Genomic DNA, 17,940 nt, shown 5'->3' with positions numbered 1-17,940 from the left:
CCTTTTGGATTAGCTTCGTAATCCTGTTTTGCTGGTATCCATTGGCAATTAACACATTTGAGAGATTCTGTAACTCAGTTGTCAAGTGGTCTTTGTCAGGAAGGAAAAACTGGATAGCTTCCTCACACATCTCAACAACTTACACCCCAAAATACAATTCACTATGGAAATAGAAGCCAACAACCAACTTCCCTTCCTTGACGTCCTAATCTACAAAAAACCTGATGGCTCCCTAGGACACACTATCTACCAGAAAAAAACACACACCAACCGCTACTTACATGCACAATCACACCACCACCCTGCACAAATAAACTCCGTAGCCAAGACTCTCATCTCCAGAACCAAACGCCTGGCTGACAAAGACCACTTGACAACTGAGTTACAGAATCTCTCAAATGTGTTAATTGCCAATGGATACCAGCAAAACAGGATTACGAAGCTAATCCAAAAGGAAACACCCCCCAAAAACCAAGACACAGAAGAAAACAATGGCATGGCCCTCCTTCCTTATATCAAGGGCACTACAGATAAAATTAGCAAAATCCTCCATAAACACAATATCAAAACAGCCTTTTGCACCAACCAAAAAATAGCCAATATCCTCAGAAACCCCAAGGATAAAATCCAGTTGGAAAACCAAGGGATCTATGAAATACCCTGCAAAGTCTGCCCAGCCACGTACATTGGACAAACAAACAGACGAATAAATGCACGTATCGCAGAACACAAGAATGCCGTCAAAAAAGAAGAAAAAACTTCCTCTCTTTTCCAACACATGAAAGAAACAGGACACGAAATTAATTTTGCAGATTCCAAATTGCTCTTTAACACGGAACATCACCACAAGAGAATAATCATGGAAGCCATCGAGATAGAGAAACACCCTCACAACATGAACAAGCGTGACGACACATCCCGCTTGCCAGACATCTGGAAATTAGCCCTCCCCACAAAAACTGACACCAGATCCAGAGGCACACAGAACGCCAACACCAATCAACCACACCAGACCCAAACCCAGACCCTCTCCACAGATGAATTACTGACACCATCCAGTAGCCAATCCATGGTGGCACCTCCGGATGCTGCACCCCCCTGCAATCCCTACACAGATCTGGCTGACACAAGCCACAAAACCACAGCTCGCCCCTATACACGAAGCCAAGCCAAAGCACAACTAAGTGCAATACAGCCATCTTCTCAGGAAAACTCTTCACAAAGTTCAAGAGGTCAAGACACAAAGACTTTAGCAACTAATCCACACCTAATGACCCACCTAAGTGGTACTCAGGATATCACTCAAGAAATCACTCAAGGTATCTCTCAAGTAATTAAGGAACAAAAGAAGAAAAGGCACACTAGCCTGGGAACTTCCTCTCTGCCCAGAACATTGGAGGCTAGACACCACACCCCCTCTACAGTATTTATAGGAACTCAAACATTGAGATCCCGCTCTGTTCCAGTAACAAGAAGCCGAAAGCACCAGCCTGAAGATGACGAGTGAGACCTCGTCGAAACGTCGCCTAGACACCCCAACTTTTACACGGGAAGACACCCGAGGACACCAAAACCTGCATTCCTGTACCCGTGAAAATCTACGAAAGCAAATATATATATATATATATATATATATATATATATATATATATATAGCTAGAACATGATTACATGAATTTTCATTTCGAAAATTCCCATTGTATGTGGAAATTGACATGGCTGAATTGGGAAATAAAGGTGTAAGGGACCCCTGACCATTAGGTCCAGTCGTGAGCAACTCTGGGGTTGCGGCGCTCATCTCGCTTTATTGGCCGAGGGAGCCGGCGTACAGCTTCCGGGTCATGTGGCCAGCATGACCAAGCCACTTCTGGCGAACCACAGCAGCACACGGAAACACTATTTACCTTCCCGCCGGAGCGGTACCTATTTATCTACTTGCACTTTTTGGTGTGCTTTTGAACTGCTAGGTTGGCAGGAGCAGGGACTGAGCAACGGGAGCTCACCCTGCTGCGGGGATTCAAACCGCCGACCTTCTGATTGGCAAGCCAGAGCCACCCGCGTCCCTAACTAAAGGTGTAAAGGTAAAGGTACCCCTGCCCGTACGGGCCAGTCTTGCCAGACTCTGGGGTTGGTGCGCCCATCTCACTCAAGAGGCCGGGGGCCAGCGCTGTCCGGAGACACTTCCGGGTCACGTGGCCAGCGTGACATCGCTGCTCTGGCCAGACCCAGAGCCAGAGCCGCACACGAAAACGCCGTTTACCTTCCCGCTGGTAAGCGGTCCCTATTTATCTACTTGCACCCGGAGGTGCTTTCGAACTGCTAGGTTGGCAGGCGCTGGGACCGAACGACGGGAGCGCACCCCGCCGCAGGGATTCGAACCGCCGACCTTTCGATCGGCAAGCCCTAGGCGCTGAGGCTTTTACCCACAGCGCCACCTGCGTCCATCTACTAAAGGTGTAGCTGGCCTTTAAAGGGATGCATGAGATGGAAGGGAAAAAATCTGCCGTTCTAGATCACTGGAACAATATGGGCAATGGCGTTTCTTGGTGTTGGACAAACCTGTAACTCAAGTCAAGCCCTGTTGTGTGTGTTTATCGTTTTGCATGGCTGCATCACATGTTGCTCTTAAAGGAAAGGGCCTTGCTTGAAAGTTTGTTCCTTTGATGTTCATTCTGATGCATAGCTGGTCAATTTGTTGGCACTCATATTGTAACATGGATCATGTGCACACTCTCTCCCCTTGTGCCGGCAGAGCTATGGATATTAGTGAAGGAGCTTTGGCGATGGGGTTAAACAAGGGGAGCAATATATGGTGTGACTTTTTCTGCTCTGCCAGGCAGCTTCTTGCAAAGCTTTCTAAGAAGATCTCACGTACAGCCCTGTGCAATGCTGGTATTAGGTAATATACAAGACTGTGGTGCTGTATTGTTTGGGCCCCTTGGGACATATTTGTGATACTTGCACATGTTTCAGGTTGCATGGCTGGGCATAAGGCTGTGCTCCCATGTCGTTTTTGTGACTGCACAGTCTCCAGTGTGCCAGCTTTTCAGTGCTGGAAAGAGCCAGCTATTTGAAAACAGTGAAGTTAGGGACTACTGCATCTATGATTGTGGCCTGTGCTTATTTTCTGCAACAACACCAAAAGTAGAGCTCTGGAAGGCTACAGTTAATGATCCTGGATGAAGAGAAGGGTCTCAGAAAAGATGCTGTGCAGACTGTATATCAGGCCCTCCAGACATTTTGGTCTCCAACTCCCATCAGCCCCACTCTACATGGCCAGGGTTCAAGGATAATGGAAGCTATAGTCCAGCAACATCAACGGGGGTGGGGAGCACCCTTGCTGTACTGATACCAGAGACCATATTTTGAGTGTCCCCAGGGGCAAGGTGTTTGTCAAGAGTTTTCAGCCTATGGGATTGCTCTTGTAGCAACAGCAGGGTCGCAACGCATATCATTCATTAGTAGTGTCTATTGAGCCGTTATTGACAGACCTCAGTTTCTGACTCATGGAAGACACATAAAAATGCATGAAAACTTGGTCACTTCATCTTTGCAGCAATAGCTTTATACAGAAGTTGTACATAAGAAAATATATAATTTGTTTTCTACATAAGAGTAAGAGGATCTTGGTGTTTTGTTTTCTTCTTTAAAAAATCCTCCTTGGAGTCATTTACACTCAGTAACAGAGGAATAAATATTATATATTTATATAAACCTTCAGGATTAAAAAAAATAAAAGCAGTTAAATTGAAATTGTCGTACGGTAAAATCCATGGTGATAAGCCACAGTCATCTTGCTGCAAACAGCTATATGTCATAGGGTGGATGGAGGAATCTTTTTTTCAGGATGGCAAGTGAGAATCCCTTTCTGTCCTCGTCCCCCTATCACCCCCACCCATTTTATATACGCACACCTTATGATATCTTGTTGTTCTAGGACTGTGGGTTTCAATCTTCCCTAAGAGAAACCTCCTCTATTTCATTGTCTGCCAATAAACCCCTGTGAATCGGCTCAAAAGCCTTGCATGCAGAAAGGATTCTGGGGCGCAATCTCCATTTGCAAGGCATACCGTCCAAATCCATTAGGCTTTGTCATTGCTCAACATGAACCAAGTGTGCAGCCTAGAAGCCACCAAAAAACCCCTCTTGGATCTGCATACTGACTAGGAGGATCAGTAATGGTGGGCAATAGCCAAGTTGCCTTTCGGGGAACGGTTGTGTGTATGTGATTAGAAAATCAGTAATTGAGGAACCAGTCCCTGCCTCCCCCAAGTAAAAAAAGGGCTTCGCTTCCAATGAACCCTAGATTTCTGTTCAGTCTGATCAGCCTAGAGAGGAAAATCTGCTGTTATTTTCATGGTGACCAGCTAGCCCACCCATACTGCTACAACTGCAGTCCTCAGTACAGATTCACTGTGGTAGTGCCTCAAACAGGAGAGATGCTCCATCTCTTATGAGCTGAACCTGGAGAGTTATACTGCATATGTTATATAGGTAGATTCTGGAGATCCCAGCTCAAAGACGTCCAGTAAATCCATTGTTGCCGCTCATGTATGGTTGAAAGGCAAGTTGTGAAATCCTTACCACAAAAATCCCAAGATAACTTTGTTACCAGAGCCTGATGGCCTTCTTGCCCTATTTGTATGGGGGCGAGAGAATCTGTCTATACCAGGAATAAAGATCCAAATCACTGTCCCTGTTTTATATAGTCCCAGGATTGCACTAGGGCAAGGATGTTGTTCTTTGGTTTGTTTTTCTACACAGAGTATCTAGATGGAATTGAATATACTAGTCCATTGGTTCTACATTTGGCAGTTCAAATGGGATATCAAACATCAAATGCCAAATTCTTGAATGACTGGGCATTGCAAAGGGCAGAACAACCATTGCAGCCCTCTAGTTGGTGATTCAGTCTCTTTCTTATATTGAACTGGTTGGGAGGCAAACAACAGTCTGTGGTCATATTTGCACTTATGAAATCAATATTTTAACTGCTCACCCTAAGGAATATTGGCATGTGTGGGTGCTGAGAATTCCCCATTGGAGATCCCTAGAACCCCTCACCGGTGTCTTAAGCTTTCCTGCATTGGGAAAGCTGATTCTTAAACTAGTTCAGAAGTGCAATATAGATGGAGCTGGGAATTGCTCACATGTCACTGGTGCTCAGTTCCTTTTCCACCCCATGCCTTGTTTCCAGCAATCTTCCAGCATTTGTCCCATTGCTTCTACCCTATTGGCAACCACCACCCAGGTGGCAACCATGCCAAATATGAAAAGAAGGCAATGCAACCTTTGCATTCAGAATAACCCCAAAAAAACTTTCCTCACAGTATAGGCCGCGCACCAAATTCATGCTGTCATGCTGTTAGACTTTAAGGTTCTGCTCAAGTACAAAGTTTCCAATGCAAAATCAGGGATTCATTGGGTTGGGGATGTGGAGAAACTTTTAATGTTCTCTGTTAACTCCCATCCTGTTAGAAGGCAAATCCCAGAGACAAACTGAGTAGCTGAATGACATCAAGAAAGAGGACTGTGTACTTTACCAGCAGGATCTAGTTTAGCTGTGTCTTAGCACTGCCATGCATAGGTTTAGGTTTCGTTTTTTGTTAACAACTAAATCTTTTAAAATAATAGATATAATAACAGAGGGGGGTAATGAAATGGTGGATTCCACTCTGCGATCTTCATATAGCAAGAGGTGGTGGCTACCAGATATATGTTTCTTGAAGGGGTGGAGCTGCTTGGGGATGAAGGGCTTGCATGGAGTCAGTAGTTTTCTGATTGGTTGAAGCAGCCAGTCACCTGGACCAGCTTTCCTGGGTCCTGGGAGGGCAGGGAAGAAGAAAGAAAGAAATACCTCCATAAACCTAAAAAGTATTCTGAGCAGATCAAGCACAATAATAATTATGCTTAACATTTGTATGGCGCTTTCACATTTTCAGAGCACCTCACCTGCTTAATCCTCACAACAACTCTGCAAGGCAAGTTAGCTTTACCGCCACCCCATATTGCAGGTGGAGGGACTGAGGCTGGACATGAGTGTCTTGCCCAGGACAGTTTAGCGAGTTCCTGGCAGAACGCCCTGATCAGTACCTCCAGTAAGTTTCAAAAGTTCTGCAGAGTGACCATTTTAAAACAGAGATGACTCAAACAGAAGAACTTTCCATGGAAAAACATGCACCTCTGGTCAGGCAATAAAACATGCTCTGGTACATTCAGGAGGCAGGAGCTCAGCTGGGTTTAGCCAATAGATGAGTTGACATAGCGTCAGGGTATAGACAGACATAGCCAGCAGCTTAGCTTTGGAACAAGATTCTCTCATCTGTCGCTTTCTGTTTCTCACTCATTCCCCTGGACTCCTTTCCCCTGCCCAAACCTTTGGCAACAAGAAACTATGTTGTTTCCAACCTCCCTTCTCTGAACTGCATCCATCTCTGACTACTGGCTTGCCATGTTCTGGGACACGGGGTCCTTGTATGTAATGCAAATGTATGTGTTTTGTAAGGTATTGGACTTTTGACAACTATACAAAATGAAGCCTTCTGTTGAGACACAGAACAGGAACAGGCTGGGTGCCTATGCTGCCAGCTTACGTAATTATGCCCTGCCAGTGGGCCTCAGGGATGAGTAGAAGAGGCTTCAATTCAAAGAAGCCCATGGAACAGCTTTGCTACTGACACTACCAGTAACAGAGAGCTAGGCATTAGTTCTGTCTAGGCTAGAGCAACATGGCAGGCCCTCCCATTCTGAAAAACAGCACAACACTGTGAATCAGGACCTCACTCGCCTCACTTTCTCCGGTTGCAAATATACGTGGGCAGACACTGGTGCTAGAAAACGTGTCACCTGTTTGATACTATGGGTGTGGTCTCATAATATTTTATGGGGTAATTTTGGGTGTGATCAGGCGAAGCCCGTGTGGGAAGGGTTCTCTGAAAGGCATCTTAAATAGAAAACAGGAGAGGGGGGAACAATTGCCTGCTTAATGGCGACTTCCCTTCTTGGACCTCTTCGTGGGGACCTTGCAACCGCGGAGTGCAGAGGTATCTCTGATCTGCTGTCCTCGAGCTGAAGAGGGCGATGCGCAGGCTGCATCAGGGCGTGATCGAGTGGATTCCAGCCACCTACAGAAGAAAAAGCAAATTCTCATGGTCAGAACAGTGTGGTTGTCAGGATAGATCTCCTGAGAGAGATTTACCAAACTCATGCCTTGTACTGGCAAGGATTCATTAGCTAACCAGTACATCTTATCTATATCTATCATCTATCTATCATCTATCTATCATCTATCTATCATCTATCTATCTATCTATCTATCTATCTATCTATCTATCTATCTATCATCTATCATCTATCTATCATCTATCTATCATCTATCTATCTATCTATCTATCTATCTATCTATCATCTATCTATCTATCATCTATCTATCTATCTATCTATCTATCTATCTATCTATCATCTATCTATCTATCATCTATCTATCATCTATCTATCATCTATCTATCTATCTATCTATCTATCTATCATCTATCTATCATCTATCTATATCTATCTATCATCTATCTATCATCTATCTATCTATCTATCATCTATCTATCTATCTATCTATATCTATCTATATCTATCTATCTATCTATCTATCTATCTATCTATCTATCATCTATCTATCATCTATCTATATCTATCATCTATCTATCATCTATCTATCTATCTATCTATCTATCTATCTATCTATATCTCTATCATCATCTATCATCTATCATCTATCTATCAACTATCTATATCATCTCTCTATCTATCATCTATCCACAAACACACATACACAAGAGTAGAGTAGGGGAGTCATTGCACCCATGAGATATAGAACAAAGTGTTCTTTTACCTGCGCAGAGGTGCTAGCTGACAGGAGCAGTGCCAAGGGTTGTTCGACAGGGTGAGGGTCTCAAGACGGCTGAAAGGGAAGTTCCCAGGAAGACTGGACAGTTTGTTGTTCTCAATGTGAACAGTCTTCAGTGTGGTTACGCCAGCAAATGCTTTATCTGAAAACTGAAGCACAGGCACATGTGTCAGTCGTCAGGCAACCAGGAGGGAAAGGAGAAGCTTATCCTTTGGGCCTAGTTGACAAATCAGGTTTTTTGCTGGCAGTACATTTTGAGTTGGTGTGGATACTTTTGGGCTTTCCGTCGGCATCTGGTTGGACACTGTAAGTACAGGATGCTCGAATGGATGTACCTTTGGGTCAGATCCAACAAGGCTCTTCTTCTGTTTCTATGACTCCAACCCAAAGTCCAGCAGCCACTCTTAAGTGACACCCATTCTCTTTCTGTATTTCTCTCCAGCAGTGATCAGTGTTTCAGGGATCAATATCAGGGTGGGGTATATAGTGTGGAATGCCCATTAGATTTTTACACCTAAACTATGAATTTTGCCATAAGTATCCCTCCTCCTCCTCCTCCAACTATAGCAGGCTTTGGGACCAAATCAAATTGCATGATGCTGAGTTTTGTGTAGTCTCTCCCCATTAAAAGAATAAATCCCCCACTCCTCTTTCTGGTGGCTTTCCTCATGAGATAAGAAAGAAAGATGCAGCCATTTCAGGAAAAAAAAAACTTCTAGAAGGGAAAAGGTTAACAAGCCTTCCCCAGCACCACCAGTGTGCGTCTTCTACTTTAAACTTCTTCAGCTGTGTTTTGTAAAAGACAAAAACAGGGACAGACTACACATGGTTGAGCCTCATGTTTAGTTTCCTTCCCTGCAGCATGAATCTTCCTGAGCTCTGGAGAAGAGCGAAGGGTAGAAGGAGGACCACCTTAGTATTTGTCTTCATACTTTAGGGTCACTGAATTTAAGCTCTTGGAATCTGAAACCATGACTCTACAGGCATGTGTAGAGTACAAGGCTGTTCTCCGATTAGAAGAGACATGGATGACCTTTTTTTGGAGGTTATCTGTCCCATATTATTTAAAAGATATGTGTGTTCCGACAACCTCCATCGCTCTCCCTGCCTCCAGCTTCTTTCTAGACATCTCTTCATTTCCAAATGAGCAAAGAGATTATTTGGCTTTTCATAGTTGAAATCCTTTCTGGCACCCGGTTTCCACATTCATGGAGAGGAGTATTTGTGGAGACTCAAGGGCCTGTAGACTTTGGCAGAACCCGGTGGACTCTCAATGGAAAGTTACACTTGGCATTCAAGCACAGTAGAAATAGCAAGGCAGATTTCCAGTGACTCAAGATTCCTCTCCCCTTTCTCTTTTTCCTGACCGGGATGCTGCATAATGTGTACATTTATGCCATATATAGGTTTGCTTGGAGATTACAGCTCTTTCACAGAATCATGAGATGGTAAAGAGCTAAAGCAGTTATTTCTCGGCCTAGTTGTTGTTGCTCCTTGCTTGGCTTGGAAAAATTCCCATGCACACAAACCCAACAACATAAACTTCCTTGGAGACTACTAATTTAGGTTCAAAACATCTACCAGTGGTTACAACAATGTTCTCCCCACTACCACTCCCCTTATTCCCTTTCAGGGAAATGAAAAGAATATATACTAAGCCCGGATAAAATTACAAGTCATTCCAGTGTTTCCACAACACGTCACAAGAATCAACTAATCGCTGAATTCCTCTTCAGACCATCAATGAATGAATCCCAGAAGATTCTCCTTGAGTTGTTGGCAGGGCTCTTTTTCACACGAGATGCAAAGGCAAGCATCTCATCTTAAAGAGCTGTATATATTTGAAGGAGATGTGCTGCAATTCTAGAGGGCTTTGCGGTTCACCGCCAGATGTTGTAATTCTTGCTCCTTTGTGTAGTGGTGTTATGCACCCGCTCTTAGATATTGTACCTCCTGGTGCTGAGTTTGTGCTGGAGTCTTCTAGTGTAGCTATTGTCTGAAAGGATGAGATGAGACTGAGTGTTTATATAGATTACTTCCTGTTCATCCCCTTTTTACCTTTAGTTGTGGTAGGGATTAAATCATCTTTTGAATTTGTGATCTTCCCAGGGAAGGTGTAGCTCTGTTTGGTTGCTCATTGAGAAGTCTGTTGACTCATTCCAAAAGGTTGCACTGTCATCTCTGGTATTTGCCAGCTGAGCCTTGGCTGGTTGATACTCTGGCCTGGAAACCTAACTATTACTAAATGCCTAGGTCTGCTATCTGCTTGCAGAAACCTCTAATGTTGAAACTACATATAAAAGTGTTGTGTTCATTACGTTGACTACTGAAATGGCAAATTCTCAGCTTTTAGAAGCTTTGTTTAGAATTCATGTTAAGGGTACCAATGTGTGCCAGGAAACAAACCATATTGGATTGCTAAACGAAAGGAGAACCAAAGTCCACAGCAGAGTAATTAAGGTGGGCGAGGAGAAGAGAGTTAAGGGAACTGGAGAAAGGGAAGTGTTCATGGAGCCCCTTCTCAGGTTATATCAGCAGTAATGCTGGCATGGGGGAAGGATCCACAGCATCAACTTCTTTCATCTGGCTTGGTTTTTCCCATGTCACCCAACAGAACCCATGAAGAGGAGTATGTGAAACTGCATATATCGGATTAGACCAGGTTTACGTATATGCAGGTAGATTGAAGAAGCAAGAAGCACTGAGGGTCCACACAGGTGGAAGGGGGATTTTGATTAGGCTCCAGCATGTGTACAAAACTCCGCCTGAGACCATCCTTTCCTGCGGAGTTTTCTGAAGTTCCAGCCTTCAAATGGGATCAGTGAGTATCATCCATTCACGAGCCAGAGGGCAAAAGACATAGCTGGTTTATGGTGCTGTGGACAGCTCCCTTGTGGACTTCTCCTTTCTGGATTAGATACCATCCTTTTCGGATAGGAAATACATGTAACTGTCAAATAGTAATCCAGTTGCTGGTATAACTAAACTTCAAACCGTGAGCCAGGATTCTGGACTGGTGAAAATCACCATTGTGTGTCTCTGAGTTTATACAATTCATTCAACACTCCAAACCCCATTGTTCTTTTAGGTACTGTATACTGTATTCTGCTCAGGTAAAGCCTAACAGAGTTCCACAACTACTTCAAGTGGTTGTTTTGTTTTTTAAAAGTGTGTCACAAGATAACACCTTTATGGTAGCATGTATGCAATTCTGAGGCTCTTGAATACTGTTGTAATTTGGAAATTGAAAAGCTCTTTCATCAAGAGGACTTCACATTGCTCCAGTCCTGAATAATTTGCCAGTTGCCAATCCCCATCCCTGAAAGCTCCCTCCTCCCTCTCTGCCGCCACCACCACCTGCTTCATAACTTTGCGTCTTGGGGTGAATCTTGCTCCTTCGGGTGAATCTGTTTGTTCACCGTTCACCCTGATACGTCTGCACAAAGCTTACATGGAGCTTAGACTGTGTCTGGTATTTACGGAGTATTCATTCTGATTTGTGTACAAGGCTCATATGACAATGAGCATTTCTCCTGAATTGTTTCTTGGGTGTTTACATGACTTTCTGTTAATCGTTTTTTCACCCCACTTTCTCAATGCATAATCTATGATGCCTTCAGACTGTCCCTTTCCACACTGCAAAAAGTTCATTTAAAAAATGTGGATTTGTGCTTTAATCTATTTTAGTTGCACAGACCTGAAGTTCTAGTAAGCAATTGAATCTCCCCCCCCCCCCGTGAAATATTGACAGTGTAGAATCCCTGTATTAGCTCTGTGCTTTCTTTTCCATGTAAAATGTTTATTTAATTTTGTTTGCCAACACTCTGTCATTCACAGAGCTTTATTGCTGGGGGGGGGGTCATGTTGCTGTATCCCTTAGCATCTCTTTGAGGGTCACTGTTTTGGTGCTGATTCACCTGGATAACCTCAGCATGGGTACATAGCATGGCTGGAAACTTCCCTCCTTGTTCACCTGGAAGCCTTCCATGATCCTTCTGCTTCTGTTTGATGTGGTCTCTTCCCCCCCATCTGGGACATGCTCCATCTAGCGTGATGTCACTGTTGCCTCCTGTTTACGAAAAGCACCTCAAGCATGATGCTTCAGCCTCTGGGACATGACTCATTTGCCGAGAAGAAGAGGAGTATTTTGCTGCATTACCTGAATGTCCCTCTAGCTCTCTTGATAGGAACAGAGTGCCTTTGTGGAGCGCTGTGAGGGTTTCTCTTGAGAGATAGTCAATAAACAAACCCTTCTTTATGAAGTGTAAGGTTGGAGAGAGGCAAAGATGCAAAAGTCCTCATGTGTGCTCAGTCTACCTGACTGCAGAGCACTCACCAGTCACTGACGTTAGCCTCCACTTCTGCGGTGGTCACTGCATTCACTTACTTGTTCCAATAACAGGCCATCAGTCTGGTGTCTAGGAACAGAGCTTCACTCTCCCTTTTGCAAACGGCAGGCATAGGGGTGCCAGCCTTTTGCCTCAGTACTCTGTCCCATTAATTTCCTAGTCCAGCCTTCCCCAAGATTGTGCCCTCCATACATGGTTGGACAATGGAAGTTGTCCATAAGGCTGCTGGGAGTTGTAATCCAATATAATCTGGAGGGCACCAGGTTGGGGATCTAGTCTCTGCCTGTCAATCACTCTCACTATACAAACAGACACAGCTTTTGCATCATTCATTTTGGAGGACAGGCACCATGACCATGGCTGTTATTATTCAATATTGTTTAGTTTGAAAGCATCACAGGCTCCATGCAGAACCATGAAGCCTCCAGGTTACAGGGCTTATAAACAGATGAGATGAAGGCAAGAGGAGGAGGAATTTCAAATGAGTAACTAGAACAAATACGGTAGTGGACAGGGAGGGAGGTAGTGGAAATGTGAACAGTGATGCAGAAAAACATTCATTTCTGTTCAGGAGGAAAGGGCCCCATGGCTTGATGGAGAGAGAACTGGCTGTTAGGAAATTATCCAGAACAACTTATTTCAAATTTAGGAGCGTGAAATGCAAATAATAAATCTATCACCTTTTATAATTATTTTGCATTTTCACTAGCATCTGAAGTGCTTTTTTGCTAACAATTTGCTTCTGTAGTTGGGTGCTGTGAGTTGTTAGGAAGCCTCTCCTAGAGCTACAGTTCTGAGCACCCTTAAGAAACTACGGTTCCCATGATTCCTTGGGAGGGGGGGAGCCATGACTGTTGAAAGAGTATTTTAATATATGGCATGGATGTGACCCTACCTATGATGTAAACAGTCAAAGCTCTTCAGGTTTGAAAAACAGGGGAGAGAGTGTGTGTAGGGAGTCCTGTCCTTTTCACATCCCACTTACCCATTTCCCACCATCATTGAGGTATTTGCTTCAAAGGGGCATGACTTGTACGGATGGGCAAATCTGCCCACTTCATTTTCTCTCAAATTTTCATTTTTCTGATCTTGAGTCCCATTTACCCTATGTCCACATCAGTTTGGGATTATTTTTTAAAGCCTGCGCATTCCTCATAAACTACACATTTTTGTAAGCAGTTTCCCTTGATATAATACACTTTTGTACATTATTTTCACTAATGCACACTTATTTGTGTGCCCTTTCCTGTAAATATATGAAGGAGCGTCTCCACCCCCATCGTTCAGCCCAGACACTGAGATCCAGCGCCGAGGGCCTTCTGGCAGTTCCCTCATTGCGAGAAGTGAGGTTACAGGGAACCAGACAGAGGGCCTTCTTGGTAGTGGCGCCCGCCCTGTGGAACACCCTCCCTTCAGATGTGAAGGAAATAAGCAGCTATCCTATCTTTAAAAGACATCTGAAGGCAGCCCTGTTTAGGAAAGTTTTTAATATTTAATGCTGTACTGTTTTTAACATTTGATTGGGAGCTGCCCAGAGTGGCTGGGGAGACTCAGCCAGATGGGCGGGAAATAAACAAACAAATATTATTGTTCTTTGGATGGAGAACTGCATCACTGAATTCGGTGACGTGCACATCTTGAAGGCGTTGCCCCCTTCTTCTCACCCAACTAAACATGCCTTCCAGGCTCCTGAGAAGAAGGTAATAAATGCTTTCACCTTCCCTACAAAGAAACTACAAAGAAAACTGTCAGCCCCCCCCCCCATTTCTGAATCTAGCTTATGCTTCGAAACATGCTGCCTCTTCTCCAAATCACCCAGGAGGCTGTGGCAAACTACTGGATTTACTTTCAGGCTGTGTGGCTTTCCTTCCCCCATCAATGTTGTTCCCAAATGTAGCATTTTTCTTTCCTCTGTCGGAATGAATTATAATGTTAAAAGGTGCACTGCTAACACACCACTGGAAGCAGGGGGATTGAAACCTGCTTTCTGCCGCTCATTTGCCCAGCATGTGGAGTGAAAGCAGGATGTGCATCCCAAACGGTGTCCCACTTATTTTGCCCCATACAGTGGTACCTTGGGTTAAGTACTTAATTCGTTCCGCAGGTCCGTTCTTAACCTGAAACTGTTCTTAACCTGAAGCACCACTTTAGCTAATGGGGCCTCCCACTGCCGCTGCGCCACCGGAGCATGATTTCTGTTCTCATCCTGAAGCAAAGTTCTTAACCCGAGGTACTATTTCTGGGTTAGTGGAGTCTGTAACCTGAAGCGTCTGTAACCCGAGGTACCACTGTATAACTGTGATGGGAGCGACTGAGAACCCAGCCAGCCCTTACTTCTGTTTTTTAACTGTGCTTTAGGCATGAGTGTGGCAGAACAGAAAGAGACTGCGTTTGAAAAGTCTGCATTAGAAGCGTTTGCAAACATCGTGGTGGCTGGGGGTATGCAGTGGTACCTTGGTTTACAGATGCTTCAGGTTACAGACTCTGCCAACCCAGAAATAGTACCTCAGCTTAAGAACTTTGCTTCAGGATGAGAACAGAAATCGCACGGTAGCGACAGCGGGAGGCCCCATTACCTAAAGTGGTAGTTCAGATTAAGAACAGTTTCAGGTTAAGAACGGACATCTGGAACAAATTAAGTTCTTAACCTGAGGTGCCTCTGTATATGGAAGGCAACAATGCCTCCGAAAGACAAAGGTTGCTTTCCCCGCAGAAGTGAAGGGGAACAATTCATTCATATGTAAAGAAGTGATGCACCTGGTAGTCTCAGCCACTGAGAATAAACTCATGGCTTGATGGCTCACCTGGGGTGGCTCACCTTGTTTGTCACCCTTGCCCTTGGCCAGCCCTTCAGTACCTGCATGCCAACAGTGGGTGTGGCCACCTTGCACCCTCACTTTGCACACACAGACAGCCCCCCTCCTCCACTGATCCATGCAGATCAGCTGAGGGCCATGGGGTCGTCACTCTCTCCCTGCTCATCAAATGATTGATCCAATGACCAAGGAGGGTGCTGGGCTAGGTGCAGAAGTTAAATCCTCTCTGTCCAACCCAGTATAGTGCCTTACTTTAATTTCTGTTTCCTTTTTGGTGCTGGCAAAGTGGGGAGCGGGTGTAGGGAGTGGGCAGAAAACTGTGTGGGGAGCTACATTAATGTCCCACTGCTGTTGCTAGAACGGGGTGGAATTTGGGTGAGAGCGAATATTTTGAATGGGTAAGATCTAGGGAGGGAGAGGGAAATTTCTGTGGAGCGCTTACCTTTTCTAGGCCCATGTTGTCCAGGCTGAGTGTCTCCATGTAGCGCCCAAAGGACTGGAAGGCTAAATCCGGGATGATTTTCATGGGGTTGTTTGAGAGTTTCAGGTCCTCCACCACTCTCAGCTTGCTCATGGCAGCCCCAGGGTAGCTGGTCAGATGGTTCTTATCCAGGTGGAATATGGCTAGGTTCTCCACATCATCCAGGGCTGCAGGATGGATGGAGTTGATAGAGTTGTTCGAGAGATAGAGCCAGCGGAGATCCTTGGTCCCATGGAAGGCTCCTGCTCTCAACTCTCGGAGCTTGTTGCTGCCTAGCTGCAGGATGAAAAGGTTGATCATTGGAGAGAGGAGCCCCTTGGGCAGGTCTGGGATCTTGTTGTGGTCTAGGTAGAGGTAGGTGAGCTCCGTCAGGTCATCGAAGGCCCCCATCTTTATGACGCTGATGTCATTGTTGGACAAGTAAAGGTAGACCAGCTGCTTCAGGCCCCGGAAGGCTCCGCTGGAGATCTCTTTGATGTGAGAGTGCTGGAGGTGGAGAGAGACGAGGTTCTTCATCTCCCTGAAACCGTTGGTCGGCAGGACAGGGAAGTTGTTCCTCTGCAGGTTGAGGAGACGTGTCTGCTCAGCTACCTTGGGGATCCTTCTCAGCCCAACATTGTCGCAGATGACATGCTGGAGGTCTCCCCCGTGGCAGTGGCAGTTCTGAGGACATGCCTGGAGAACGGGCAGGAGGCATAGCAGCAAGCCGAAGAGCTTGAGTACGAAGCCTGACCGGTCCATGTCCACAGAGCTACGATGGATGTGCAGGGAGAAGCAGCGGCAGGAAGAGGAGAAGGAGAAGGAGGAGGGAGAAGGTGGAAGGGAGAGTGAGCATGCAGCAAGCTGAACACAGCCCTATTTATAATGTTATTAAAAAACAAAATCCCTTCCCACTAACCGCAGCCAGCAGCCAGACTCTGACTTGGAAGCAACTGGCTTCAGGAACTTGGTGTGACTTTAACCCCTTGGCACCAAGCACAGAGGGATCCTCCTTCCCTCTCCTCTTCCTAACTTTGATGATGCAGGGAGTGCTTCCCCTGCTAACAAATCACCACGGGGAACAGTGTTTGTATGTCTGTTGTTGAATATTCTTGTCCTTCCCTGAACCATGCATGCAGGAAAATAGAACCGTATCTAAGGGGATCTTCAGATGTGCTGAGGGGGACGTTCACCTTGTTGCCTTCTAATCAGTAGCTGGTAGGAAAGGCATGCCAGGGTAACTAACATGGAAGCCATCTGAATTCCTCCCCTGCCCGGTTCACAGGGCATCTTTTGGCTATTCCATTGAGTATACTGATTGGCTACTGTGGACGCAATCCATCTTTCCCCCTGCCTCCCCTCCATCTGGCTTACCTAGAGCTCAGTGGTCTACATCCTTTATTTGTTGTTTTTCACTATTCATAATAACAATAATGCAAGTAACAAATAGCCTCGCAGCTAAATTGTTGGCTGAACTTGGCAGTTAAGTAATACAACAACACCACAAACTGGCTTATCAGTATAAAACCAAATTTACTAGAATAATAGCTAGAATAGAGATAGACTTGTAACCATTCAAACAGCAAACATACTAAGGTGCCATATGCAAGACAAAGCCTGGAGATACTGTAAACATGGAGTGGATAAATGTACAACTCTATCTTAACAAGTTACATGTGCAGTAAATGTTATACAGACTGGATAAATGAACCGTTCAACAAGTAGCGTAAGTCCAATCACAGAACGGCAACCCCGTGCTGCCGCAACGGCAAGGGTAGCACACTGGAGAATATGAAAAAGTTTTTCAAAGCTGTTTTTCAAAGATTGAACTGGATGAGATGTTCTTCAATGGGTCTTGAGTTGGAAACACAAAGCCGTATGCATGGATCAATCACGGGAAGGCAAATCAAAGCCACCAACCTGGTGAGAATAACGCAAGTGGGCAAAAGGAGACCTGTTCTCCGGATATATTATATATATATTATATATATATTATATATATTCTATTCATCAGTCTGAAAAGCTGCATGATACAAAATAGCACTCCAATTACAATGTGTGGTGAACCATACAAATTAGAAAATATCAGTCTCATACTATACCTTACCCAGTCATACAAAACGGTTTGCTCAGGATAAAGAAAGTATTCACAGGCACAGCTAGTGTTCAGACTCATAACAAGCAGTTAAATACAATACAGGTGTATAGAAGCAATCATCACATAATGTTGGACTCAAACTCCCATCAGCCCCAGGCAGCATGATCAGTGACCAGGGTTGATGGGCTCTAGAGTCTGATAACCTCCGGAAAACTTAATAAAAATCAATTTAAAAAACAGTAAAAGCACCATCAGTAAAACTAAGTTCAAGTGGCAGTACTTAAAAATGCCCTCTGGAAGAGAGCAGAGATTGGACC

At 44.7% G+C, this 17,940-nt stretch overlaps 2 protein-coding genes across 2 annotated transcripts in view; one reads left to right on the top strand and one right to left on the bottom strand.

Annotated features, from left to right (window-relative positions):
- The window catches only part of ACSF2 (acyl-CoA synthetase family member 2), a gene marked incomplete at its 5' end in the record, with an annotated part of 59,382 nt that overhangs the window by 23,952 nt on the left and 17,490 nt on the right, over window positions 1-17,940 (top strand).
- On the bottom strand, window positions 3,633-16,627 carry CHAD (chondroadherin). Its single transcript, XM_083728056.1, has 4 exons — window positions 15,508-16,627; window positions 7,886-8,049; window positions 6,979-7,124; window positions 3,633-5,823 (listed from the first exon to the last, which is right to left on the bottom strand). The coding sequence occupies exons 1-3, from the start codon at window positions 16,285-16,287 to the stop codon at window positions 6,983-6,985; spliced, it is 1,086 nt and encodes a 361-aa protein (XP_083584182.1). The 5' UTR covers window positions 16,288-16,627; the 3' UTR covers window positions 3,633-5,823; window positions 6,979-6,982.

The sequence above is a fragment of the Podarcis gaigeae genome, assembly GCF_964106915.1.
Source record: "Podarcis gaigeae genome assembly, chromosome: 2".
Taxonomy (NCBI): domain Eukaryota; kingdom Metazoa; phylum Chordata; class Lepidosauria; order Squamata; family Lacertidae; genus Podarcis; species Podarcis gaigeae.
Note: the sequence above shows the minus strand (reverse complement) of the source record. Positions and strands in the feature narration are given on the sequence as shown.